This window comes from Lethenteron reissneri, chromosome 43, assembly GCF_015708825.2.
Source record: "Lethenteron reissneri isolate LAM-NWPU_2019-01 chromosome 43, ASM1570882v1, whole genome shotgun sequence".
Classification (NCBI taxonomy): domain Eukaryota; kingdom Metazoa; phylum Chordata; class Hyperoartia; order Petromyzontiformes; family Petromyzontidae; genus Lethenteron; species Lethenteron reissneri.
This window is the reverse complement of record NC_083821.1, coordinates 12,093,674-12,121,017: the sequence shown is the minus strand read 5'-3', so window position 1 is coordinate 12,121,017 and position 27,344 is coordinate 12,093,674. Positions and strand designations below refer to the sequence as shown.

Genomic DNA, 27,344 nt, shown 5'->3' with positions numbered 1-27,344 from the left:
CCCTTTTTTCTGGCAACAAAACTGAAACCTTTTTACAAGGATTCATGTTTGCATTAACCACAATACTTGCAGTCAAAATGGAAACAAAAAACACACTCTGATAATACATGCAGTCCTTGAAACTGCTTGGTCCACACCAAGGGACGGCTTTCTTTTGAGCCTCGACCAATTGGTGCTCGACCAGAGGACGCCAAAAGGCGTACAGCTCAAAGACAATGCACTATCAAAGTACTGGCAAAGGAGGTCTAATGATGTAGATGCTCACCCCGAGCCCTCATTACTTTGATAATGCATTGTCTTTGAGCGTCCTCTGGTCGAGCACCAATTGAGATGAGGCTCAAAAGAAAGCCGTCCCTTGGTGTGGACCAATCAGTTTCAAGGACAATGCATATATTATCATAGTATGTTTTTTTTGCATTTTGACTGCAAGTATTGTGGTTAATGCACACATGAATCCTTGTAAAAAGGTTTCAGTTTTGTTGCCAGAAAAAAACCCTATTACTGTTGACTTCGCAAATCTGGCTACTCAGTTAATCGACCTTGGTGGAATTATGATGGCCACAACCATAAAGACCAATAACAATTAATTGATGAAGGGGCATTCAATGAGTTTGTTTTTCTCTTACCAAATAATGTTCGTATTTTAGGAGGAATCCAAAACGTGAATTCTCGTCTTCAACGAAGTAGCGTCTTTCCAGGGCGCCAGAGGCTCGAGTTCCTCGTAGACCGGAGCAGCTCTCGTCCTTGATTGGGTTACCCATACCAGACGGGTATGTCGTTGCACTACTTTCATTGTGCATGCCAGGGAAAGATACCCCAATGAGACATTTGGTCTGCTAATTTATTTTATACATTTAGGAATACAGCAAACTTCATATCTTTGTGTAAAAGCCATGAAGGAAAAAAATGTTGCAGTGTCCTTTGTTCACAGGCTGAAACAAAATAACACTGCTACAGGTCTAAGTATTTTATTCCTACATTAGCAGTGAATTGGTATAAATTACAGTGGCGTGCAGTTTTTTGTGATATAATTTCCAACGTAACAGACCGTGAAAATTCCTATACACATTTCACATGATGCGCCCGATCTCATCATCACAGAAGCAAAGCAGGCTTGAGTCTCGATAGGGCTGGGATGGGCGACCACCACACACAAAGGAGCTGTCATAAGACTGCAGGTCTGTAGCGAGTAGTGGAATAAAGGACAGGAAAATCCATTGCACTGTACTTCTATGCTCCCATGGGTGCTCCCCGACGAGTACAAACTCGCACGCTCTCCGGCACGGTGAAGCGCGGTCTAATAACCCCCATGACCCGCACGACGTGGCGAGGCCCTCATCGAGCAGTGGATCTACAAATGTCTGCAGAAGCACACTTCCACAAAATCATCACAGCATTTTGAGGCACTGCACACCGAAGCTGTCCCCGCTGTGTGGGGCCACAGTTGCGAGAAGGCCTTGCTTTTTGGCCGTGCTGCGTGACGATTCGAGCTCGTACATGGTGGACAGGTTGAAGAGCACGCTCTCGTGGAGGTAGCGCTGAGGCTCCTTCTGAATGAGCTCCTCCAGCTGTCGCAGCGACTCCTTCAGCTTCCCCATGTAGAGCAGGCATACGGCCGCGTTGTTGTTGGCCTGGCACACAGATGAAAAGACCGACGATGCACAATTATGGCGGTGACGGGACCTGGCGATAGTGCGTTCACTGCTTGTTGCAGAAGTACATTTTTTTATCTGTTGGACTGCCTTGGTTATTACTGCGGGTGTATTAACTATAAAATAGGCAGAGTATGCTTTACAGCCAATGTTAAAATCCCCTGATGTCATTCTAAATCATTTAACTTCAATATTTCTCAATTATGATTACACATCGCTACAACGCCCCCTTAAAGTAACACTCCTGCATACTATGTGTCAGGCTATGTCTAGCCTTGCGCTATAATAATGGTGCACATATCACATTCACTAAATTATTATTAGTTACACTGAAACAGAAAGCAAGAGTAGTTTCAACCATTCTGCATATATCTTCGAACTGATGGGAAGTTGATCAGCTACGTTTATGTCTTCAGGTTTAAGTTCATATCCAGTCATGAAAGTACATGCTGCTTAAAAGTTTCAAATAATGAATTAATTATAGACATATTCATTGTAAACTTTCATCTATCCACTGCTAGATGAAGGCCTCCCCACATCATCGCAATCCCTTACAGGCAACAATCCCACTTGCTCCTGCACGCGAGCTGATCCGACCGTCCCACCTCCGTGATGACCGTTATCTCGGGCGTGTTCCCTCCTTTGGCTGCAAATCCAACCCCAGTCTCGTCCAATGGCTATCATCCCTTCTAGCAATGTGTCCTGCACAAGCCCACTTAATTTTCTTCAAAATAGATATGTTGCTTCTAATTTTCATTTATTCCCTGATCCACATTATTCTCCAATCCTGTGATTTAACCATATTCGCAAATGCAGTGAGTTTGTGGTCTCAGTTACTCATTAGTGCACAGAAACCCCATCACATTACATTTGGTTCTGCACTTAATTTGGCTAAATTCCAGCTCTGAGAGTAAAAAAACACCGGTTTTACTGCCACGTGGCAAATATGACTCTCTGTAGCTGGGCGGGTGGGAAGGTGATACTCACTACTGTGTGGACTTGATCACTTAAGATCTCTGCAGTAGGTCGTGATATCCAATTTCCATTGGCCATTCTCTAACACGAATTGTTCCATTGCTCTGTGAGAGATCCGAATGGACAGCTGGTCTCAGGACACGATTCCAATAGTATAATTGGGTGGCTTTGCACCATAGCATTTATGTGGAGAAGGCAAGAATACGTAAAGGTAAATAAAAGTTACCCTAACAATCATGCTAAGGGGTAAGGAAGCTTACCACCGCATTAGTGGGATCCAACTTGGAGACCTCCTGGAAGCAGCGGTAAGCATCTGGGAAATTATTTTCTGCCAGGAGTGCGAATGCTCTGGGGGAAAAAATCACAAAAATATTAAAACCAGCCATGTCTGTGATTATTCCAGCAAACGTAACATTTTATTTCACGAGCGGGCGTAGGGTACTTATTGCGTTAAACGTTCATATGCATGTGACAATTTGTTTGGCTGTTGGGTGGTGGAGGGTTCTAAATTACACAAGTTTGGTCAGATGATTAGGTGGCCCAACCTATACATCAATGGTGAATCTAAATGTTTTATTATGAAGCTTACTTAGTGATCCATGTCATGCAATAGTCTTACCATTACATTGTTAATAATCGCAGAGAGAAGTTTATTATTGCTAAAAATTACAGAACTAATTTGAGCAAACCTCAACAAGTGAGATGAAGGTGGGTGGGAGCGTGTGTGGGTTGGGTGGTGGTAGGTGGTTCATCCATGGGAGTCACCCATGGGGGAAAGTGTTGAATATAATTACAATGTGTCCACTAAACACCAGGCTAATCCAGGGTGCGGTGACAAAAACAACCATTATTTACAAGACCACATTTAGAGTGTAATGTTACTCATATTGCTTTTAAATGATAAGAAACATAAAAGGTAAAACAACACATTGAATCCATCACAAATCACAAGGGAATTTAGGAAAGTGCAATCCAGTGCTGCATCAGTAACTACGCCGTGCAGTACTACACCGAGACTGCACTGGCAAATGCCACATACGGTGAGGGAAAAAAGTATTTCATCCCCTGCTGATTTTGTACGTTTGCCCACTGACAAAGAAATTATCAGGCTATAATTTTAATGGTAGGTTTATTTGAACAGTGAGAGACAGAATAACAACAAAAAAATCCAGAAAAACGCATGTCAAAAATGTTACAAATTTATTTGCATTTTAATGAGGGAAATAAGTATTTGACCCCCTCTCAATCAGAAAGATTTCTGGCTCCCAGGTGTCTTTTATACAGGTAACGAGCTGAGATTAGGAGCACACTCTTAAAGGGAGCGCTCCTAATCTCAGCTTGTTACCTGTATAAAAGACACATGTTCACAGAAGCAATCAATCAATCAGATTCCAAACTCTCCACCATGGCCAAGACCAAAGAGCTCTCCAAAGATGGAAGGGACAAGATTGTAGACTTACACAAGGCTGGAATGGGCTACAAGACCATCGCCAAGCAGCTTTGTGAGAAGGTGACAACAGTTGGTGCGATTATTCGCAAATGGAAGAAACACAAAATAACTGTCAATCTCCCTCGGCCTGGGGCTCCATGCAAGATCTCACCTTGTGGAGTTGCAATGATCATGAGAACGGTGAGGAATCAGCCCAGAACTACACGGGAGGATCTTGTCAATGATCTCAAGGCAGCTGGGACCATAGTCACTAAGAAAACAGTTGGTAACACACTACGCCGTGAAGGACTGAAATCCTGCAGCGCCCGCAAGGTCCCCCTGCTCAAGAAAGCACATATACATGCCCGTCTGAAGTTTGCCAATGAACATCTGAATGATTCAGAGGACAACTGGGTGAAAGTGTTGCGGTCAGATGAGACCAAAATGGAGCTCTTTGGCATCAACTCAACTCGCCGTGTTTGGAGTAGGAGGAATGCTGCCTATGACCCCAAGAACACCGTCCCCGCCGTCAAACATGGAGGTGGAAACATTATGCTTTGGGGGTGTTTTTCTGCTAAGGGGACAGGACAACTTCACTGCATCAAAGGGACGATGGACGGGGCCATGTACCGTCAAATCTTGGGTGAGAACCTCCTTCCCTCAGCCAGAGCATTGAAAATGGGTCGTGGATGGGTATTCCAGCATGACAATGACACAAAACACACGGCCAAGGCAACAAAGGAGTGGCTCAAGAAGAAGCACATTAAGGTCCTGGAGTGGCCTAGCCAGTCTCCAGACCTTAATCCCATAGAAAATCTGTGGAGGGAGCTGAAGGTTCGAGTTGCCAAAAACGTCAGCCTCGAAACCTTAATGACTTGGAGAAGATCTGCAAAGAGGAGTGGGACAAAATCCCTCCTGAGATGTGTGCAAACGTGGTGGCCAACTATAAGAAACGTCTGACCTCTTTGATTTCCAACAAGGGTTTTGCCACCAAGTACTAAGTCATGTTTTGCAGAGGGGTCAAATACTTATTTCCCTCATTAAAATGCAAATCAATTTATAAAAATTTTTACATGCGTTTTTCTTGAATTTGTTGTTGTTATTCTGTCTCTCACTGTTCAAATAAACCTACCATTAAAGTTATAGACTGATAATTTCTTTGTCAGTGGGCAAACGTACAAAATCAGCAGGGGATCAAATACTTTTTTCCCTTACTGTACACACCGCAAGGAGACGCAGCAAATAGCGAGGCAGCGTTACTCTGAACACTCTTCTTGGTTCTCTCGGTAAAGTCACGTAGAAGGGAAATAATGGAGTCTTTGCTCCGCTGCAAGTCTCCTACCACCACTCTCCCATTGACATATTTCGTTGCTTCCTCTTAGTACCTTTCACGCGACGGTCAATAGTATAGTGTATAGCAGATTGTATAATAATAAATAGTATAAAAGTGTAATGTTTAATATAATGTATAAGGTAATATATAGTATCGTAATTATATAGTGAATATAAGCAGTGTGGTATACAGTAGGGTGGGTAGAATAATACAGTGTAATATTACAATGTATAGTCTAAGGTATAGGGTGGTGTATAGTAATGCAGTATATAATTTTATGTTGGGTTTGTCTATGGCAGTATGTAAGAGAAAAAAGTTTAGCTAGAGGCATATTATATTTTTGCGACATAGAATTATAATGTATGACTTACTGTTAGTAGCTCAGCTTATTGGATAGTATATTTAGTATATTGATGATACTGATGTAGTTTATATTATAGTTATTTGCGTGGTGGTTTAGCTGCTGCAGCTCATTACTATTAAAATTCCTTCCCTTTATTACTGCTAACCCTACTCCCTCCCTTTGATGCTGCTAATCCTACATAATGCACTGGGCATAATATGACTTTGAGACCCCCCCCACCTCCTACGCATTCCACAAGTAGCGACTAATCCCATATCTACATTTCCCATAAATATGCTAAATTCATATTGATATGCAAATTCCTTTGTCAAGGCGCCCTTCCCCCTCCAACCCAGGTTAAATATACACTGCCAAGCTTGGTGGTGTTCATTCAGACGCTGTCTTTCCGACAGACCTGTTCTTCAACTGAGGACGGCTGCTTGCGTTGTGGCCGAAACGTCGTGAGAATTGTATTTTATTATGTTTTATTTTTATTATTTTATTATTTCCCTTATACATGACTTTACCGAAAGAACCAAGAAGATGAATCCCTGCAATCACGAAAGCTTTAAATCGAAACTCTGAACACTATTCAAAATTTTGAGCTTTGGAAGTGCAATTTACATTTTCCCAATGTTTTCATTTTGAGAGAGTCTCTCAAATAATCATCTCATACGAGGGACGCAGTTTATCGTCTACATTGTGTGCACTGTCATGCCCTCTGTGAACGGTGCCCAATTCTGTGGGAGGGACTTATGGAACAGGTTTCAATGGCTTGACAAGTGCTGAAATACAAAATTACAGAAAAATTAACAAAAGTAATCTCTTCCAATATTCCAACACGCCTGGAAGAGGAGACCAAACGCCCTCTAAAGTTTGCTCGAGTGGGGGCCCTTCCACTAGCAGTGGCGTGGGAGAGCAATTCTAGGGCCGCACCTTTTTCCTTTTACAAGAGTAACACACCTGTTCATAAGCACCATGGTCTGATGCTGCACGCCTTGCTTGTTCTCGCAAATGGACTCCACTCTCTGAAAGTACTTTTGTGCCGCCGCGAGGTCTCCCACCTGAAGGAGCAAACGTCAGGTACTTGACGTGCATCGTCAATGGCGAAAGCCCCTGGACCAGATGACATTACTGTGGACATCGTCAAAGAAGCGGGACCAACTGCTTGAATAAAATTTGCAGACCAGGTCACAAAAGTTTGCACATAAATTAGATAGCCTCAATCATTCTTCTTTACATAGAGGGTAAAAACACGGACTTTGTATAAATCTGCAATGAGATACAAATCTATATTTATAGTTTTTTAATTTCAGAGTGAACTTTATTTTTAAGGGAATTAATTGTAGCTTAACCTAAACACTGCATCGTGATCATTAAAGCAGGGTTTAAGGTAATGTGTGAAAAGTTACGCGGAGTTGAATATTTATTTGCTTTGTTGGTTATTGTGTTTGAATTATTGTACATACTGTTGAATACAAAGCAATTAAACACTGCACAGAATTGATGGAAAATACCTTAATCCATACCTGGAAGACTTACGTTGTTGTAAGCGCAACAGTTAAACACGTAACATTTAAATTTACAATGCAGTACGGAGATAATATCGATTTTATCTAATTGGCAAAAATATACAATAATGTCAATTTCATGAAGACTTCATTACCTGAAGCAGGATCTTTCCGATGTTATTGAGAAGCTGAAGCTCCTGCTCTGGCTGGATGGGGATGATGGCTTCATACATGTTCACAGCCAAGCAGTAATCCTAAACGCATATTCAGGTTACAAGCCTATTTTGCTTAACTACGTGTGAACTCAAGGGACTAGGATTAGAGTCGAATTCTCAAGAGCGAGTGACCGGAGTCACCAAAATGACAAAAGCAAAAACAAATAAAATATAGCAACAGCAGTGAAGCAAATAGAAATGGGAGCAAAAACGGTTTAACATTTTTTTCACAAATTAATGCTAAATGAAGCACCTGTAACAAGTCGGCCTGGGCAGATTATTCTGAGACTGATCAAAGCACAATTACAATAAAGTTAGACAAACATTAAAAATGTATGTTGAACTTCTCTCGCACCGTACGTAGCCAACCGTGCTCATATAGGGTAACTATTGTACTAATGTGTAAAAGCTGTCAAGGATAAAGGAGTTAAATGCATTAACACACACAGCAGGGATTGACCAGGCATCGTAGAAGAGCAGTCTCTCACCACTGCAAAAATGGGCCGATCCTGTACGGATTGAAGCCTGATTGGTCAGGATAGCGACTGTGTTGAGATGTCATAATGGTCTGGAATATATTTTATTTAATATTATTTGTTAACATATTTCACCTGAAAATCCATTTGAAAAGGAATCTCTCATTTGCAAGAGTGTCCAGGGTGCCATTTGAAACATACATAGCAATGCATTACTTGAATGATAAATTTCCTCTTCCCCCTTCCCCCACCCCTGATTTGGAGTGGGTCGCATTTGTAATCTGCCTATTGTGGGGCGGGAAACCATTCCAGGTGGCACAAAAATTACAATTCACTCAGGCAGTTTTCCACCAACGGCACTTTCCTCGAAGTCGAGTGCTGCTGGTGGCTACGCTGCACATGGTCTGTAATGCAGCGCTGTGCAGGCAGCGAGGGTCATCAACACGATTTTGTAAAACTCCCTACCCGTGGGCGTCGCCATCTCCCGGCTTGTCAGGGTACGATGGCAGTAGAGAAAGTGGATTAACTTCTCTCCATGCCGGGATTGAATGTTGCACCCCTCGCATGCATGGGTCTCCTGCTGGCACCCCGGTTTCCTCCCAAAGTAATAAACGCTCATCAATAGAGTTGGTAAAATATCCCAACATAGTACCACAGAGCTTGGGAAATTGTTGTTGTCTGATCTGGCTGCCTTCTCACTTGTCTGTGGTTTCTGACGCCTCCGTGCGCATTCTAATCTCAGCAGCGTTTGAGGTGTAATTTGCATGAACGAGGTGATACAGAACTAACACACTGTTGTCAGTGCAATGCCATGGTGGCAAAGCTCACCTTCATGAGCAGCAGGCAGTTAGCGGTGGAGTAGTGCACGCGAGCCACGCGCGACCGCCACAGCTGCACGGAGGCTAAACAAATGGCAAACAGAACATTGCTCACACCGAGAAGATTTCAATTCTCTTTTACTCAGTCAGTGGTTTCCTGCTCAAATGAGCATGGGGACAGTGTCCACCTCCCGTTTACAGAGCAAAGCAAGGGGTGGAAATTCCACATTGCTATGGCAAAGGAGAGTCTCTGTATAGGGCAACCACTGTTGACTTCAACACAGAGTGGTGCCCACTTTATCGACTGCAGAAGGATGATGGGCTGAGTCAATCCCCCCCCCTCAGCCAGGATTGAAACTCGCAACCTTCCGACTGCGAGCCGTTCACTCTACCGCTGAGCCACCTGGCCAGTTGCCACGTAGGGGACAATAGCGGCGCGGCCTCACTCACACTGAATAATGATGAGAAGAACAACTCGTAGTCACAACGTTGGCACCGTCACTCTGGAGAGTGGTGTTTTAACTTCTTGACACCTATACTCTTTGGTTGCCGGACGCTTGTGTTTCGCCCGAAACGTCGTGATTTATTTTATTTTATACCTACGTGACTTTACCGAAAGAACCAAAGAGTATAAACTATTTTTATTATACCAACTAAGGCCCACTTGAGCTATATAGCTCTTTTTCTGAAACGGCCTGGCCACAAGTGATAGCTCAACAAAGTGGCTTATCACATGGAAATGTACAGCAGCCAAATACTCTAAATGTATTTTTATAAATGTTCAGGGAAAAAACTGGAGGATCCAGAGAAAAATCCACAAGACCACAGGGAGAACATGCAAACTCCAAATATACAGGCGTCAATATCAGGATCAAACTCACGACCTCCTGTATACCAGGCGAGGATGTTAATATCTCGCCACTGTGGCGAGACATCCCATTAGAGAAGTCACCGGTGACGCAAGGGGTGATTGGTGGCTACCTTGCCGGTTTTCTGTGGAGAGGTTGATCATGCTCCCGTCCTCTGCGAGTCCATTCTCTAGGTTGCTTAGAATCTAAATGAGGAATTAGAAAACGTACACATGAACATGCGTTATAACTGTAATACCGTAAATCTATACAGGCGGTCTCCGATTTATGGTCTAATATATAAAGATCCACATTTACAACACAGATACTTGATTTACGACACATTTTCCGACTTGACTCCGAATACATTTCAACAGTTAGTGTGGTTTCCGATGTGACTTGGTGTGGAGTTTTTGTAATTCTCAAGTGTTTTAGTGGATTTTAACCTATCAAACCCTATTAAATGACTGATAAAACACAAGTCAAGTTTCGACTGTTTCTGTCTATAGAAAAGAAGGTCTGATTCATGACAATATGATTCATGACAGGGTTTACAGGAATGCATTGTGTCATAAAAGTGGGGACCACCTGTATAGTTATCCCTCATTATACGGCAACTCAATATATGGAATTTCGCTAGAACGTTAACTTACACGTTTTGGAACAAATTCTACAAGCGTTAAGTTGAATTCGGGGGGGGGGGGGGGTGGGGGAGGAGGAATAAAACAATGTTCGATCTTCCATTTGTCCAAGCAAATTTCAAGATATTGTCCTATGCAGTTTGCATAGCATGCGTTTCAAGCGACTGGTTTCCCATGCTCTCTGTGCTGCCACCGAAGCTCAGCTCGTTTTGGTTCGGTCCTTTGTGTTTATCTTATATAGCACCTTTATCCAAGGCGCTTTACAAGGGTTATGAGTGCTACAATGAGGGAAGCTAAAAGTGATATGGTGAATAGGGATGGGGTATGGGAGGGAGGTTAGTGGGTACTGTACTGCGCAGGATTACACACTTGTTCAACATTTCGATTTAAAGCTTTCGTGACTGCAGGGATTCATCTTCTTGGTTCTTTCGGTAAAGTCACGTACGTGACTTTACCGAAAGAACCAAGAAGGTTGTTCAACATTCTTCAACGTTCATAAAGTAAGTCGAGATATCTGGAAAGAGGACATTAAGTGCAAGTGTAACAAGTAAACCCGTAAAAACAAAGTTTTTCACTATAAATCCTTTATATGCGTGGCGGCTAGAGTCCTCTCGTCCTCTGGCTTGAGATGGCTGCCACCTATGGGTCAGATGATTGTCTGCCACCATTAAGCAATTGGTAATTAAATATTTAATTTGTTTTCCCTAAACAGTGTAAAATTTTTGATTTTTTTTTTCACGAAAATTAATTGTCACACACAACGAGTCTGTGTGGAAAATGTCAGCTCGATTGGATCACGGGAAGTGGGTTAAAAAACGAGCGAAAGATTTGCACGGTCCTAAGCAAGCAAGCGAACTTAATATAAAGGATTTAAAATATATTCGCCTGTGGAGGACGCAGGGATCGATCCCGCGACCTTTGGCATGGGAAGCGAGGGCGCTACCAACTGCGCTACTCCACCACGGCCTGTGGAGGGGTTACGCTCTGGGCTCTTACACTCTGGCGTTCAGCCAAAGCCATGAATGCGTTCTATTTGAATATATGTAAAATATTTTTTTTTTGCCTAAAAAGTGTAAAATTTTGGGAATTTTTTTTCACGAACAATAATTGTCTGGCACAACGAGTCTGTGTGGAAAATGTCAGCTCGATTGGATCACGGGAAGTGGGTTAAAAAACGACCGAAAGATTTGCACGGTCCTAAGCAAGCAAGCAATCAAGCACGCGAACTTAATATAAAGGATTTAAAAATAAACTATAAAGCAATTACCTTGAATGTAAGTACTGTACAGTATTTATATTTCATGACCTATTTTGAGTATTATCACAATTTTATCATTAAATTATTCACTTTTCATTAAATATGTACTTAAGAGGTTTGCTGCATTCTTAAGTGTGATTTTATTAAGTCTAGGGACCAAATGTTTTCCACAGGAACGCGCCTCCAGGAGTCCCTCGGTTAATGTTTTTAATCCGTTCCATGATAACTTCTGTTAACTGAAATAACTGTTAATCTAATATAGGAATGGCATGTTAAAAGCATTTGATTTTTCGAACCAGCCCTTATTTTCCTCTTTTCCTTTTGCAATTTCACTTAAGGCCATTGCAATAACTATTAATTAACTTATAAGTTGAAAATAAGTAAAAATCACTGAGTTTGCAAGAGAGCTGTTTACACGGCCAAAACAGAAAAGATCGCGTAAATAAAGTCACCCGAGGTCTAAATGCTCATAAATGGATGTTGCCGACTGCCTGAGGCATGCTCAGCCCACTTACGAGCGCTTGGATTGGCCAAAATTAGAGCCTGCATGCATAACGTAAACATACCATTAATTCAAACTTTAACATTAGTCGAAACCATGGGGTCCTATGAGAGGCAAAACGTCAACCGAAAAACGTTAACCGATGTCACTGTTAACCGAGGAACTACTGTATAATGTTCGATATACAGAATTTTGTTTCATGTTCTGTATATTGAGGGATGCATGTACTTATAACTGGATGTGGAGATGAGCATAGGATACCAAAATCAGATTTGACAATTGATAAGATGCCCTCAGTAATTTTCCCAATTTATAAATTCACCGCATCAGCGCTCCACTCCACACTGCATACAAGTGTGTTTGACACACGACTTGCGTCAGAGCCAAAGATGGTATAGAATGGGCCAAGGTAGTCGATATCACACAGCTACCTCTGACTTCAAGTGACCTCTAGTCCATACAAAAGCAGGCAGCATTTTCCAACCCTGCTACATAAGAGTAATGTTAGAATACGAACAGTTACATATGAACAGTTACAATGATGCACAAATCAACAGGGCATTGAATGCCAAAACCAAATCAAATAATACGAGCATTGAAACTGCCAAAGTAATTAAAACGATAAAAATGCCGTACATTGCGGGAGTAGCTGATAAACTAGCCAGATGTGATTTGGCACAGTACATAAAATACAAAAATTATTATATGGTACAAAATATGTATTACCGAAGCTATCAACACAAGATGTGTACGGGATTAACTGCACGTGTGGAAAATGTTATGTTGAACAAACAGGACGAATAATCAGCACGAGACTAAAAGAACATGAGAGAAATATTAAATACTCCCAAATACAACTGTCAGCAGTAGCAGAACACGCGTGCCAACAAGGACACTCAATTGATTTTGATAATGTTGAAGTTCTGTGCAAAACTAGCTACTACTGGCCAAGACAAATTAGATAATCTATCGAAATTGAAAGAAATAAAAATAATTTTCACCGGTCAGATAGCTGCGTGGAAGCGAATCATAAAATAATAGATTATTTAAATACATGTCTATAAAGGGAACCATACTTCAATAGGATTACCGTTGACACGGCTATTTTAATACACACAATAGAAGGAAGAACAAGCTCAAAGCGCTCGCATAATGCACATGCAGAATGAACGTTGACTCATTAATCCCCCCCCCCCCCCACTTTGCACAAGTGTTGTCACCACATCTAAGCCTTTATATACAATGGCCTCCTCTTAAAAATATTTTTTTTTACGTTAAGGCCCACTGCGCTATTTAGCTCTTTTTCAGAAGCGACCTGGCCACAAATAATAGCTCTAAGAGTTGGCTTATTACGTGGAAATGTAAAGTAAACACTCAGAAATGCATGTTTATAAATGTAGAGGAAAAAGCCGGAGGATCCAGAGGAAAATCCACACGACCACGGGGAGAACATGAAAACTCCAAATGAACAGCAGCAGGCGTCAGGGGTTGGGAACGAATCCACGACATCCTGCATACCAGGCGAGGGAGACAACATCTCCTAGCCACCGCTTGAGAATGTCATGGGATCTGGAGCATTCCACTGTAAAGCAGACGGGCGCATAGTTTTTTAATTGTCACGGGTCAATACACCCGGCAGGATTAACTGGAGCGGCCTGCGGGTATCGAACCGAGGAACCTCTGCAAAGAGCGGTGCGGAACGCGCGTTAGTTGTGGGGGGGGGCCACGTCAGAGCCCCCCATGCGTGAAAGACATCGCAACGAAGCGCGGGGGGGGGGGGGGGTTCGTTGGAACGCGGCGAGGTGGCGTTGTATAACCCGAGTGTGGCACGGCGCTCTCCACTGCTAGATAGATGCCGGTGTAATAATCCTGTAGCGCTACTGTTGCGTATGGGGTACCACACTGCGATTATAATACAAACAATAGACAGGAAGGACAGGCTCAAAGGGCTCGCATAATGCACATGCATCATGTACGTTGACTCAATAATCCCCCCCCCCCCCCACTTTGCACAAGAGCGCAAAAGTTCACCACATCTACGCTTCAAAATAAGGAACGGAACAGTTAGACTTCTCCACAAATCTGGCTGTCGCCTGATGAAGCTAGTTGTAATTACTGGCAAAACGTCGTACTCAGATTGTTAATGTTGTGGCTTGGCTCTCCAACACACCGGTGTGCTGTACTAGTGACGAATTGGCACGTTCTATTTACGTGACAACCCTTACTAGTTCGCTGTGTCGGGTGGTGGCGGGTTTTAACAACACATTTATATATCTACGCAATCTAACCCAAAAAACCTCTATTATAGAGTAATGTTTGTTGGAAGACAGTAAAGCTTATTTTCTTAACCAAACTGAAAGTGATGTTTTGTTTGTGCAGTCTTCGGTGAACGGGCTGAAACCGTCAACCCACTAAATGTTTGACCCCGTTTTAATCAAAGGTAGTGGTTTAAACCTAGGTTCGAACCCAGGGCCTCAGCAGTGCCAGCTTAGTGCTCTAACCTGTGAGCCACCCAGCCACCCCTCAAGCCACAACAGAGATAATGTGTGACTTCATTTGTATTGAACCTTTGGTAATAACTTGCCTTTCCACAAATGACTCCGACCTGATGCAGACGATCCAGAGTTTCCTGAGGCCGACCGAGATACTGAGGCAGCTCGGCATGAAGAATCCTCAAGGAGAACGGTACCATGGACCCTGCGTGAGGAGGGAGGTTACAGCAACCCACCACTCCCTAGGGTCCCATACGATTCAATACGATCACACGTAGTAATAATAAGTAGCAAGTAATCGGCACTACCGACGTGCACAAGCACACGCACCTCTGCGTGCTGGGTACACGTGGGGGTAGTACTCGTAGTACAGGTCAGGGTGGTCCAAGTTGCCGAACGGCTCAAGCTCTGAGTCACAGCCGCCGAAGAGCCTCAGTTTCACCAGGAGGGCGAGACGCACGAACCAGAGCTGTCGACGCACACACACACACACAGACACCAATTTGCCAAAAAATGAAGATACTGATGTGGCAGCTCCGATTGTGAAGTGCAAGGGACAATGTATTTCTTAGTTTGTGATGAAGTTTTCCACATGTTAAAATTCTGATGCAAATTTGGCCAAATTCTCAGTTATTTCGTTATTATTATTCTTGTTTTCCCAAGAAAGCCTCAGAGTTCATGGATAGATACTGTGCCTTGTTTCTGATACATCACTTGTTACTCGCCTATGAAATAATATAGCAACAGATACAGCATTAAACACTGTAAAGAGGCTGCACTTTTTGTGTTGGTGGTGACAACCGGGGGTTTTGTTTCGAACACAGATTACAGATTTGCCAAGGCCCCCACAGCTTAATTACCCCTAATTTTGAAGGGATTGTCGTTATATGCATAAATATTTAAACATGGTGTCGAGTGATGCAGGTGGTAGTGCAGATGGTGGTGCAGGTGGTGGTGCAGGTGATGAAGAGTGCAGGTTATAAGGGGGGCAGGTGATGGGCAGTGCAGGTGATGGGCAGTGCAGGTGATGGGCAGTGCAGGTGATGGGCGGTGCAAGTAATGAGTGGTGCAGGTCACGGGTGGTACAGGTGACGAGTGGAGAAGTGGTGCAGATAATGAGTGATGCAGGTGATGGGTGGTGCAGGTGAATGTTCGTGCAGATGAGGGGTGGTGCAGTTGAAGGGTGGTGCAGGTGAGGGGTGGTGCAGGTGAAGGGTGGTGCAGGTGATGGGTGGTGCAGGTGAAGGGTGGTGCAGGTAATGGGTGGTGCAGGTGAAGGGTGGTGCAGGTAATGGGTGGTGCAGGTGAAGGGTGGTGCAGGTGAGGGGTGGTGCAGTTGAAGGGTGGTGCAGGTGAGGGGTGGTGCAGGTGAGGGGTGGTGCAGGTGAGGGGTGGTGCAGGTGAAGGGTGGTGCAGGTGAAGGGTGGTGCAGGTGAAGGGTGGTGCAGGTAATGGGTGGTGCAGGTGAAGGGTGGTGCAGGTGAGGGGTGGTGCAGGTGAGGGGTGGTGCAGGTGAAGGGTGGTGCAGGTGAGGGGTGGTGCAGGTGAAGGGTGGTGCAGGTGAGGGGTGGTGCAGGTGCGGGGTGGTGCAGTTGAAGGGTGGTGCAGGTGAGGGGTGGTGCAGGTGAAGGGTGGTGCAGGTGATGGGTGGTGCAGGTGAAGGGTGGTGCAGGTAATGGGTGGTGCAGGTGAAGGGTGGTGCAGGTGAGGGGTGGTGCAGGTGAGGGGTGGTGCAGGTGAGGGGTGGTGCAGGTGAGGGGTGGTGCAGGTGAAGGGTGGTGCAGGTGAAGGGTGGTGCAGGTGAAGGGTGGTGCAGGTAATGGGTGGTGCAGGTGAAGGGTGGTGCAGGTGAGGGGTGGTGCAGGTGAGGGGTGGTGCAGGTGAAGGGTGGTGCAGGTGAGGGGTGGTGCAGGTGAAGGGTGGTGCAGGTGAGGGGTGGTGCAGGTGAAGGGTGGTGCAGGTGATGGGTGGTGCAGGTGAAGGGTGGTGCAGGTGATGGGTGGTGCAGGTGAAGGGTGGTGCAGGTAATGGGTGGTGCAGGTGAAGGGTGGTGCAGGTGAGGGGTGGTGCAGGTGAAGGGTGGTGCAGGTGATGGGTGGTGCAGGTGAAGGGTGGTGCAGGTAATGGGTGGTGCAGGTGAAGGGTGGTGCAGGTAATGGGTGGTGCAGGTGAAGGGTGGTGCAGGTGAGGGGTGGTGCAGTTGAAGGGTGGTGCAGGTGAGGGGTGGTGCAGGTGAGGGGTGGTGCAGGTGAGGGGTGGTGCAGGTGCGGGGTGGTGCAGTTGAAGGGTGGTGCAGGTGAGGGGTGGTGCAGGTGAGGGGTGGTGCAGGTGAGGGGTGGTGCAGGTGAGGGGTGGTGCAGGTGAAGGGTGGTGCAGGTGAGGGGTGGTGCAGGTGAGGGGTGGTGCAGGTGAGGGGTGGTGCAGGTGAGGGGTGGTGCAGGTGAAGGGTGGTGCAGGTGAGGGGTGGTGCAGGTGAGGGGTGGTGCAGGTGAGGGGTGGTGCAGGTGAAGGGTGGTGCAGGTGAGGGGTGGTGCAGGTGAGGGGTGGTGCAGGTGAGGGGTGGTGCAGGTGAAGGGTGGTGCAGGTGAGGGGTCGTGCAGGTGAAGGGTGGTGCAGGTGAGGGGTGGTGCAGGTGAAGGGTTGTGCAGGTGAGGGGTGGTGCAGGTGAGGGGTGGTGCAGGTGATGGGTGGTGCAGGTGAAGGGTGGTGCAGGTGAGGGGTGGTGCAGGTGATGGGTGGTGCAGGTGAGGGGTGGTGCAGGTGATGAGTGGTGCAGGTCCCACCTGGATGGAGTCGGTGGTGTGGCTGCTCGGCTGGCCACACTTGCCGTGGCCCTGCCCATGGGCGGTGAGCAGTCTGCCCGTGAGCTCCACCGCCGCACGCCAGTTCCACGAATTCTGAGAATCATTGACGTGTATTTCTCATCGTCTTCACAACAGCAAAAATTAGGTTTCACATCGCTTGGAAGTTTATCGCCAATGCTAACAGTACCGTGCGTTAAGCTAAGGTGCATTGACACTCAAGCGTATGTCCAGAAACCAGGATGGTAATGAAGCAAATGCAACAGAAAACGAAAAGGGAATCAAGAATCATGGAGAGAAGCATGCTAGAATTGCACTCAAAGAAAGGAAGACAAAGATATACACCAGAGAAACAATGCAAATTAGAGAAGTCATATTGACTTAATAACCCTAAGTGGGCATGGGTAGGACACACTGCAGGGGATTGATCATGGTTATTGATGATGGGATAATTTAACAATCAAAACAAGATCATTGCACGTATGGAATGACAAGTAACAACTGCACAAGAGAGACAAACCATTGATAATAAAAATGGCTAAGAATTTAAGTCATACATAACGTGTTTCTTACATGAGCCTAATATGGCTTCTTACTTACAATCAGCTGCTTAAGTCCAGCCAAAGACGGCTCCACAGACTCCACCGTGAGCACTTTCCTCTTGGCTGCCTCCTGCTCTCCCACGCACTTGTGGAGCAGCTCTCTCACAGGGTCCTCCTGCAATGGCCACGCACGTGGGAGCAGGACCATACAGTCATTCAAGATCATGGAACCTCCTAAGGAAAATAAAGCTGTCTCTGGTGTGGACTAATCAGTTTCAAAGACAATGCATACATCATCAGAGTTATGTTTTTTGTTTGCATTCTGACCACAAGTATTGTGGTTAATGCAGACATGAGTCCTTGTAAAAGGTTTCGTGTTTTAACATCTCAACACCTCTTTTGTTGCAGAAAAAAGGGGAAAACCTATGTTCAGTCATTTAAGATGTTTATGATAATTTCACACATATGATATGAGCGTTATTAAAATAGCGTGAGGCTATCACGAAGGTGGCATGTTTCACAGACGATTTTAGTTTGCCAATAGGGGGCAGTGTCACGATGTGGTTTTCCCAATTAAGTCATTTGCGAGTGTTTTTTGGAATGGCAAAATTGGAGTGTGACGCAAGCACACACCGCCCACTCTTTGAAAGAATAGCATCACAACACTGTTAACATCCACTAGGGATAACACAGCATGCACGCAGGGTTAATAACCTGCAGTATTAACCAGGGCAGCTGCCCTACTCAAATAGAAAACATCGGTAACAAGCGGTAGACTGGGCCACCGCTCAGCTACGTCACTATCAAAAAACTGACTTAAGGTACGGGAAGACGGAGTCATTGAAAAATAGACTTTTTTGCACATTTTTCAATGATTTGCAATGGTTTTATAGTTGGTCCAAAATATAAGTTATTTATTTTGCATTTTTCCAATTTTTATCACAAGTATACAATCAGTGTTAGAGAATGGCCCATGGAAGTGGATATCACAGAGCTACCTGAGATCCCATCCAGTGACCTGTTTAATGGGTGGCATTGTTCCACCCACCCTGCTACAAAGAATAATGTTCATAGCATGAATCAAAGCAATGTTTATAATTCTCAGAATTGGAATTTAGCCAAAACCCAGAACCAAATTTAATGTCATTTTTTTTGTATGCACAGTCTTTGGCAACTGAGCTATGGCCATCAACCCACTTGAGGTCCTGGTTTAATCACCGGCAGTTGAACTCGGGATTGGAACCCAGGATCTCAGCAGAGCCAGCTCAACACTCTGACCTCTGAGCCACCCCACACCTTGACAGAGTGGGCTTGCCCAGCGTGTTATCACTCTGACCTGTGGCGCGTCTGCTTTGAGTCCCGGCATGGTGAGGCGCTCTCGTTCAACAAACATGTTCCCGTACTGTTGAGTGGCCACTGCAATCAGTGTGCGGCGCGTCTCCTCCGAGGGAAGCCATGCGTCGTGCCTCCGGTCCGACTCGCTCACGCTCAGGGCCGACACAAACGCGTCCTCTCCTGCAGCGAACACCGAGAACGGCTGCGGAGACTCCAAGCCACCTGCTGCTTGTGGAGGGGGTGCTTCAGTTGATGTGTGACTTGAAACTTCGCTTTCTTGAGAAATGCACATGAAACAGACACATATAAATGTGCAAATTAGAAAAACTCAACACATTCGTAAAAAACAGTGGCCTTACAAGGGAAAAAAATCAGATAGGCGACATTTGGGAGCAATGGTCCATCATCATAGCATAGGGCCATTAAACACACAGTGTGTGTGGGTGTCACGTGACATGCACGGCATGATGGAGTGATTGAACTTACATTTGCCATCTAGAAATAGCCGTTTGCAAGTTTCATTGACAAAAAAGCTCTGCCATCACAAATGCACGTACCAGCAAACGGCTTCTGGCTCTCAGACGGAGACAAAGAGAGGGACGCCAAGCCTGAAGGTGGTGCCTGAGAATCAACGTTCGGGTTGTTCGCAGAGATGGCCGACGCAGACGTAAAGGAATCGAAAAACTCTGCCCCGGTAGTAGAGGGTTCCTCTGCAAAGAATTTGCTGAGACTCGGACTCGGATGAATGACATCTGCACCAGCTTTAGGATTGCTCTGCTCGACACAGGCCGTGAAGCTGGCTGACTTCACCATCTGGCTCTGGAAGCCGTCCTCCTTCACGGCGTGCTGCTCTCGTGTGTGCACCTTGGTTGCCGGCGCCTTGCTGAATATGGTGCACACAGGCAGCGAGTCCTCCTCCTCCTGCTCGGGGCTCAACTGGTCCAGCGCTGCCACTGCAGCGGCGCTTTGCGACGATTGCGCATCGTCCGCTTCTTCGATTTCGACGTCGTTGTTCGTGCCCTCGATAGAGTCGCTCACGGTGCGTGGTGGCGACGTCCCTGTTGCTGCGTGCATCTCGGAGGCGACGCGTGCCAGCTCGACCACCGTGTCCCCTTTGGCGTCCGGTTGGAAGCCCACTTGAAGCTCCGTCTCTGCGCCGCTTTCTCGTTTCTCGCTGGTCTGCACAGTGGCACTCTCGGCTGTGCCGTCATCCTCGCTGTTACTGGGGGAGTCGGAGATGAGAACACTCTCCATCATCGTGTCACCGAGGAGAGCGCTCATATCAGCCACGTCCTCATCTACACACAAAAAGAACACGAGCATTAGCAGAATTAGACAATTTCATCAAGTCGGATTTAAATTGGCAATATATTTGTCCGAGCGTTTAAAAGTGTGTACTTACAATGTGTCGTCGTGTGATGTTTCTAAATTTCAACGCAGTGCAAGCTAGCTTTGTTACAGGTGCTCTATGAAGTTGCACACATTTTTATTTGCCATAAATTAAGCTGATAGTTAGTTTTTTTGGTCTTTCCCCCCAATATTTTCTCAATTTTACTAGCTAAGTCATGACATGTGATGAATAAACCATTTGGATCTCTTGCAGAGCTATGCAAACCCTTCATATTACAGAACAGCCACAACACAATGGGATATTGCGTAACTAAGTTTGAGACCGCTTCAATAGATTTCTAATACACACAATAGGGGACAAAATTTCCCTCCGGCCTTACCCCAGAAATAAATGTTCATCACATTCCAGTCAGAGCTGGAATATAGACAAATTAAATAAAATTTTAAGTTTTTATTTCTGCAGTGATTCGTGACGAGGCTGAAATCATTGCACTGCACCTGAAAACAAGGGTCATCACAGGCGGCTGCCTGGGTTCTAACCCAATATATCAGAAGTGTCAACTCGGCACTCTGACCTCTGAGCAACCCGGTCGCCTTCCTGAATAGTAAAATGCAAAGCTTTGTCAGCAAGGTGTGCGATTTACAAGCTACCACCTCCTCTAAACTCTTTGGTTCTTTCGGGAAAGTCACGTAGGTCGAAAATAAAATAAATCTCGACGTTTCGATCGCAACACAAGTGGTCGTCCTCAGGCAGAAAATACGGTAACTTAGCAGTGGAACTGCTGAACTAGCGAGAGAGCAGCTACAACAAGGCTATAGATGCGGCGATGGGCAAGCAAGCGGGGTCTGAGCTGGAAAGGAATTCCATCGCCACATATATAACCTTGTTGTAGCTGCTCTCTCGCTGGTTCAGCAGTTCCGCTGCTGGATTCTATTTTTTCCACCTGAGGACGACCGCTTGTGTTGCGATCGAAACGCCGTGATTTATTTTATTTTATACCTACGTGACTTTACTGACAGAACCAAAGAGTATGGGTTCCTGCAGTCACAAAAGCTTCAACTCAACACCTCCTCTAACATTCACCTGCATCGGCCATAGGTTCAGGGTCTTTTGCTTAAAATGCTACATACCATCATTCTCCTCTGGCCCCAGATCAATGGTGTCTGTTGCTGGAGGAAGATTTTCCCCATCCTGCTCAGACTCCTCTTTTCCTGTATCCTGATTTGAAGTCATCAACGCATCTTCCTTTTTCTGCTCAAGGTCGTCCATTGTGTGCTTCTACCTAGATTGTGAAGGTGACCTGTTTGAAGACAGAACCACAAAGCATCATTATAAACCATGGCATACACTCACTGACGAAACTGGAATAAGCACGTGCGAGCCCGGATCGTGCTCGGATGAGTGTCCACCATTCACAAAGCATTTGTCAGAGGGCTGCAGCTAGGCCTCGGCAAGGTAAGGTAATTCACCCTTTTTACCGGGTAAAAGGGTAAAGGTGTCGACATGCCAAGGGGTAAGGTAAAGGGTAGGGTAAAGGTAGCTCGGAAGAATTACCCGGTAGGGTAAAGGTAGCGCGAAGTATTACCCGGTAAATACGGTGCCTTGTTTACCGATAAAAGCTCCGTGGCGCAGTCCGTGGCGCAGTCCGTGGCCTCCATTTAATAATATTAAAAAAATACTTTTTTTTAAACACGCTTTTATAAAATGTACTAGTTATGGCAGAACTTCACGACTCCAGGAAGTGGCCCCGAAGCCTGCCACAACGTAAGGGACCGTGGCCAATTACAGTCTAGACAGTAGAGCATCGACAATTAGACCCAAGCCGAAACATAACATATAAAAAATTATATTTTAAAATATATATTTTTTATGATAGAATATTGTATTGTCATCAGTATGCCATAAGTATACCAAGTGTGCAGTCGATACCACATTAGGAAGTAGGTTAAAATTGAGTTACAAGATTTGAGGATACAACAGCGATGACGGCGACGACAAACGTGTAAAATTGGAATCGAGAGTATTCTATATGAATAAAGCGCTCTACCTACAGCATTTACCGTTATAAACCTTTTTCATGTGTAGTAGTTTCCCAGTAATTATCCTGTAATCGGGTAATTTGTATGGGCTAAGGGTAAAAGGTAGGGTAAAAGGTAGGCTCGTTGCTTTTTACCTTTTACCTTACCTGCTAAAGGGTAAAAGGTAAGGGTAGAGTGATTGTATTGTGGTAAGGTAAAAGGTAGGGTAAAGGTAGGCTCGTTGTTTTTACCTTTTAACTTTTACCTTACCTTGCCGAGGTTTAGCTGCAGGGTCAGGTGGTGGCAGAGGCGTAGCTAAGGGGGGGCAGGGGGTACATGTGTCCCCGGGCGCCAAGGTAAAGGAGCGCCAAAATGAGGCTTACAACATTACATTATAACTTATTGCGGCGGGCGCGGCAGCCTGAAACTACTGCACAAATCTACACCTCAACCTAAAAGTTTATATATCCCGCCACACACAGCCTACATGTCATGTAATTACATTTTGGTACGCGCGCCTATTAAAAACTTACATGGAAGAACGTCCCAAACAACAGACAGGCGCAGTCTTTCAGCCTCAGTCACTGTGCCTGTTTTTTTGTGGCGGAAACTACGACGGCCTGAAACACGCTGGAGTGCACGATCAGAAGCTGTTAAAGCTATCTATGAAGGACTGGATGAACTAGTAGGGCTGCTAGACAAATTATCGGAGGACGTAACTATGACGCCTGAAACCAGAAGTGATGCAGAACAGTTACAGGCATGCGTATTAAATTTTAACTTCATAGTTTTATTACATTTCTGGAATGTCATTCTTGGAAAAATTGATCATGTTCAGAAGCGCTTACAGGATCCTACTATGAATTTCAAGGAAGCAGCAACTGATCTTGAATCTTTGGAGTATGAATTTGTCAAGCTTCATGATGATTTGAGCCAAGTTGCTGTAGAAAACGCCAAAACAAGATGCACAGCCTGGGGGATCGATGTGGACAGAAGTAGGTGACGTCGGAAGATGCCAGGAGAACTGGCAAGAGATGCAGGACTTTCAGCAGAAGAATAAATTGTGCGCGTTATGAAGAGCGTATTTTATCGACTTCAACAGGAGATGTCAACACGGTTTTTACGACTAAAAGACCTGAACACAATTGGGATTTCTGCTGGACGTCAAAACTTGTCTATCCGACACAGATGTCGATGCAATTCGTCAAAATTGCAGATTTTGGACATTTCTATGACACCGACATCAATGGCCACGAACTTTTCACAGAAATTGGAGATTGCAGAATGCTGCTCAGTAACCGGATTGAAGTTCTACCAGAAACTCCTTTGGATGTTCTTGGTTTTATTGTTTTTTATGGAGACGACATATTTCCGAATTTCACTGCAAATTATATTAACAATAGCAGTTTCAATTGCAAGCTGTGATCGGTCGTTCAGCAAATTGAAACTTATTTTGTCGTATTTGCGTGCTTCAATGGGACAAGATCGTCTCAGCGATCTTGCTCTTCTTAGCGTTGAAAGAGAAACATTGGAAAAAACTGATTTTGATTACGTGATTGACCTGTTTGCGACAGTGAAATCAAGAAAAATGTATCTTTTGTAGACTATGTCAACCAGTCTACGAGTGACTGAGTGAGCCATGTAATATAATTTCTATAAATTTGCTTCTTTAAATACAATGTTTCATTAAAATTTTAATTATTCCTTATTCGATGTAACAGGAAAATGTGATTAAACGGGAGGGGCGCCAATTTTATAGTTCGTTCCCGGGCGCAAAATATCCTAGCTACGCCTCTGGGTGGTGGTTACTTAGGAGGCAGCAGAGGGCAGTGCAGAACTATCCAATATTCCCCCCTTCAGATGTCAAGCAGGGCTAGAACTTCAAGCATCGAGGACTGTGGTTCAATTGCATCTAAAATGAGCATGGCGCGGGCCCCGATAAAGTGGTGTTATTTTTGGATATTATTTCTATTTATATACACCATTTGTAGACCATTTGGTAAACCACTGTGGTGGTTTACGCTCCTTCAACTTAGGAATTGCAAAACAACACGAACTCACTCTCCTTAAGTAATCCTGTGGCTGAGCAGACCAGGCAATTGACTGTTCAGCTGCTTAACATATTGCCATGTGTAAGAATATAATTATTTATTTTAATAATACGCTTGTTTACCCAGGAAGCCTCAGTCTCGTGACTTTTTTTGAAGAGGGTCTTGTAAAGTTTTCGCAGTCTGGGGGCGATGCTTGCGACGAACATTCCAACGGATTAATTTGCAGAGCCATTACATTTTTTCAAAATTTGGGCCATTATGTCGGCACACAATGGCCTCCTCTTAAAACTATTTTTTTATTTTACGTTAAGGCCCACTGAGCCATATAGAAGCGACCTGGCCACAAATAATAGCTCAAATAAGTGGCTTATTACGTGGAAATGTCAAGCAAACACTCAAAAACGCATGTTTATAAATGTTTGGAGGGAAAACCCGGAGGACCCGGAGAAAAATCCACGCGACCACGGGGAGACACGAAAACTCCAAATACACAGCAGCAGGCGTCAGGGGTCGGGAACGAACCCACGGCATCCATCATCCTGCATAGCAGGCGAGGGAGACGACATCTCCTCGCCACCGCTTGTATCTCGAGCGTTCCCCTGTAAAGCAGACGGGCGCGTCGTAGTCTTTTAATTGTCACGGGTCAATACACCCGCCAGGATTAACCGGAGCGGCCTGCGGGTGTCGAACCGAGGAACCTCTGCAAAGAGCGGCGCGGAACGCGCGTTGGTTGTGGGGGGCCCCACGTCAGAGCCCCCCACGCGTGAAAGACATCGCAACGAAGCGCGGGGGGGGGGGGGGTCGTTGTCTAACGCGGCGGCGAGTGCGGCACGGCGCTCTCCGCTGCTGGAGAGATGCCGGCGCAGTAACCCCCGTGGCGGCTTCGTGGCAGTACCGTGGAGCGTGCGGCGGCGAAGTCGCCAATGTTGCAATGAAGAGGCGAAGGATCGTTAACAGTGGCGATGTTGTGAATTGTGGTAAACAATGATGTTGTGAACAATGGTGATGTTGTGAACGGTGGTAAACAGTGGTGCTGTTGGTGATGTTGTGTGATGTTGTGAGAGGCGGTGATGTTGTGAACAGGATGTGATGTTGGCGATGTTGTATGATGTTGTGAACAGGAGGTGATGTTGGCGATGTTGTGAACAGGAGGCGATGTTGTGTGATGTTGTGAACAGGAGGCGATGTTGTGTGATGTTGTGAGAGGAGGTGATGTAGTGAACAGGATGTGATGTTGGTGATGTTGTATGATGTAGTGAACAGGAGGTGATGTAGTGAACAGGATGTGATGTTGGTGATGTTGTATGATGTAGTGAACAGGAGGTGATGTTGGTGATGTTGTATGATGTAGTGAACAGGAGGTGATGTAGTGAACAGGAGGTGATGTTGGTGATGTTGTATGATGTAGTGAACAGGAGGTGATGTAGTGAACAGGAGGTGATGTTGGCGACGTTGTGTGGAGGCGGCAGCGCGCTCCTGCGCAGCTTCCGCGTGTCACGGTCACGTGGCCTGCAGCAGCTGCAGCAGCAGCAGGAGGCGGTGCCAGCTCAGAGGTTTTTTTACCTTCCCGGAATCCGATGAGCTGTGAAGCTCTTTGCCCAGATGTCAAGTTGCTATTGGGGCGGATCAGCGAATTACATCGAACAGACGTTACAAAAAAACGACATGAAGACAAGATATAGACACGAGGTGGTCTGGGGTCCATACGGTCACATTTTGTGTCTATTTGTGTGTCTGTGTGTCTATTTGTGTGTGTCTATTTGTGTGTCTATTTGTGTGTGTCTATTTGTGTGTCTATTTGTGTGTGTGTGTATTTGTGTGTGTATTTGTGTCTATTTGTGTGTGTGTCTATTTGTGTGTGTATTTGTGTGTGTATTTGTGTCTATTTGTGTGTGTCTATTTGTGTGTCTATTTGTGTGTCTATTTGTGTGTCTTTGTGTGTGTCTATTTGTGTGTGTATTTGTGTGTGTATTTGCGTCTATTTGTGTGTGTGTCTATTTGTGTGTGTTTGTGTCTATTTGTGTGTCTTTGTGTGTGTGTGTATTTGTGTGTGTCTATTTGTGTGTGTATTTGTGTGTGTGCCTATTTGTGTGTGTTTGTGTCTATTTGTGTGTGTTTGTGTGTGTGTCTTTGTGTGTGTCTATTTGTGTGTGTGTCTATTTGTGTGTGTCTATTTGTGTGTATTTGTGTCTATTTGTGTGTCTTTGTGTGTGTGTGTGCATTTGTGTGTCTATTTGTGTGTGTCGATTTGTGTCTATTTGTTTGTGTATTTGTGTCTATTTGTGTGTCTTTGTGTGTGTGTATTTGTGTGTGTCTATTTGTGTGTGTGTCTATTTGTGTCTTTGTTTGTGTTTCTCCCTCGTGGTGGGACTTTGAGATGTGTAAGGGCACGGGGTGACCAATAAGGTCTGATTCGGTCTGTAATAACACTTTGTAACACATTTTTGTTGTTCCTGGGCAGTAAGTATTATTTTCCAATTGCTTATGCCTCACAAGTACAAAAAGTGGCTATTATTATTCCCGACAAACTTTGCTTTTGTGACCAGGACAGTGATATTTTGAAACGTACCTATTTTCAATGAGAAAATGTGGTGTGCATTTGTGTCATTCCTTCGCGTAAAGTCTTGGTCACAAAAGCAAAGTTTGTGGGGAATAATAGCCATTTTCTGTACTTTTGAGGCATAAGCAATTAGAAAATAACGCTTAGTACCCAGGAGCAACAAAAACCGTGTTACACAGTGTATAATGTAAGG

The 27,344-nt window shown here is 45.0% G+C and overlaps 1 protein-coding gene across 3 annotated transcripts; it reads right to left on the bottom strand.

The window, feature by feature from the left end:
* Positions 1–827: 827 nt before the first annotated feature.
* Positions 828–26,087, bottom strand: TRAPPC12 (trafficking protein particle complex subunit 12). 3 transcript variants are annotated; one of them, XM_061569302.1, is made up of 15 exons: positions 25,487–26,087; positions 22,811–22,855; positions 21,653–21,822; positions 19,729–20,469; positions 19,173–19,447; positions 17,895–18,011; positions 17,277–17,390; positions 14,824–14,962; positions 14,586–14,698; positions 9,734–9,806; positions 8,763–8,836; positions 7,399–7,497; positions 6,696–6,796; positions 2,888–2,975; positions 828–1,631 (listed from the first exon to the last, which is right to left on the bottom strand). In XM_061569302.1, the coding sequence occupies exons 3-15, from the start codon at positions 21,789–21,791 to the stop codon at positions 1,389–1,391; spliced, it is 2,316 nt and encodes a 771-aa protein (XP_061425286.1). In that variant the 5' UTR covers positions 21,792–21,822; positions 22,811–22,855; positions 25,487–26,087; the 3' UTR covers positions 828–1,388. The 3 variants fall into 3 exon arrangements, with proteins under 3 accessions (XP_061425286.1, XP_061425285.1, XP_061425287.1); XM_061569301.1 differs by lacking the exon at positions 22,811–22,855; XM_061569303.1 differs by lacking the exons at positions 22,811–22,855; positions 25,487–26,087 and adding an exon at positions 25,405–25,425.
* Between the last annotated feature and the right edge of the window lie 1,257 nt (positions 26,088–27,344).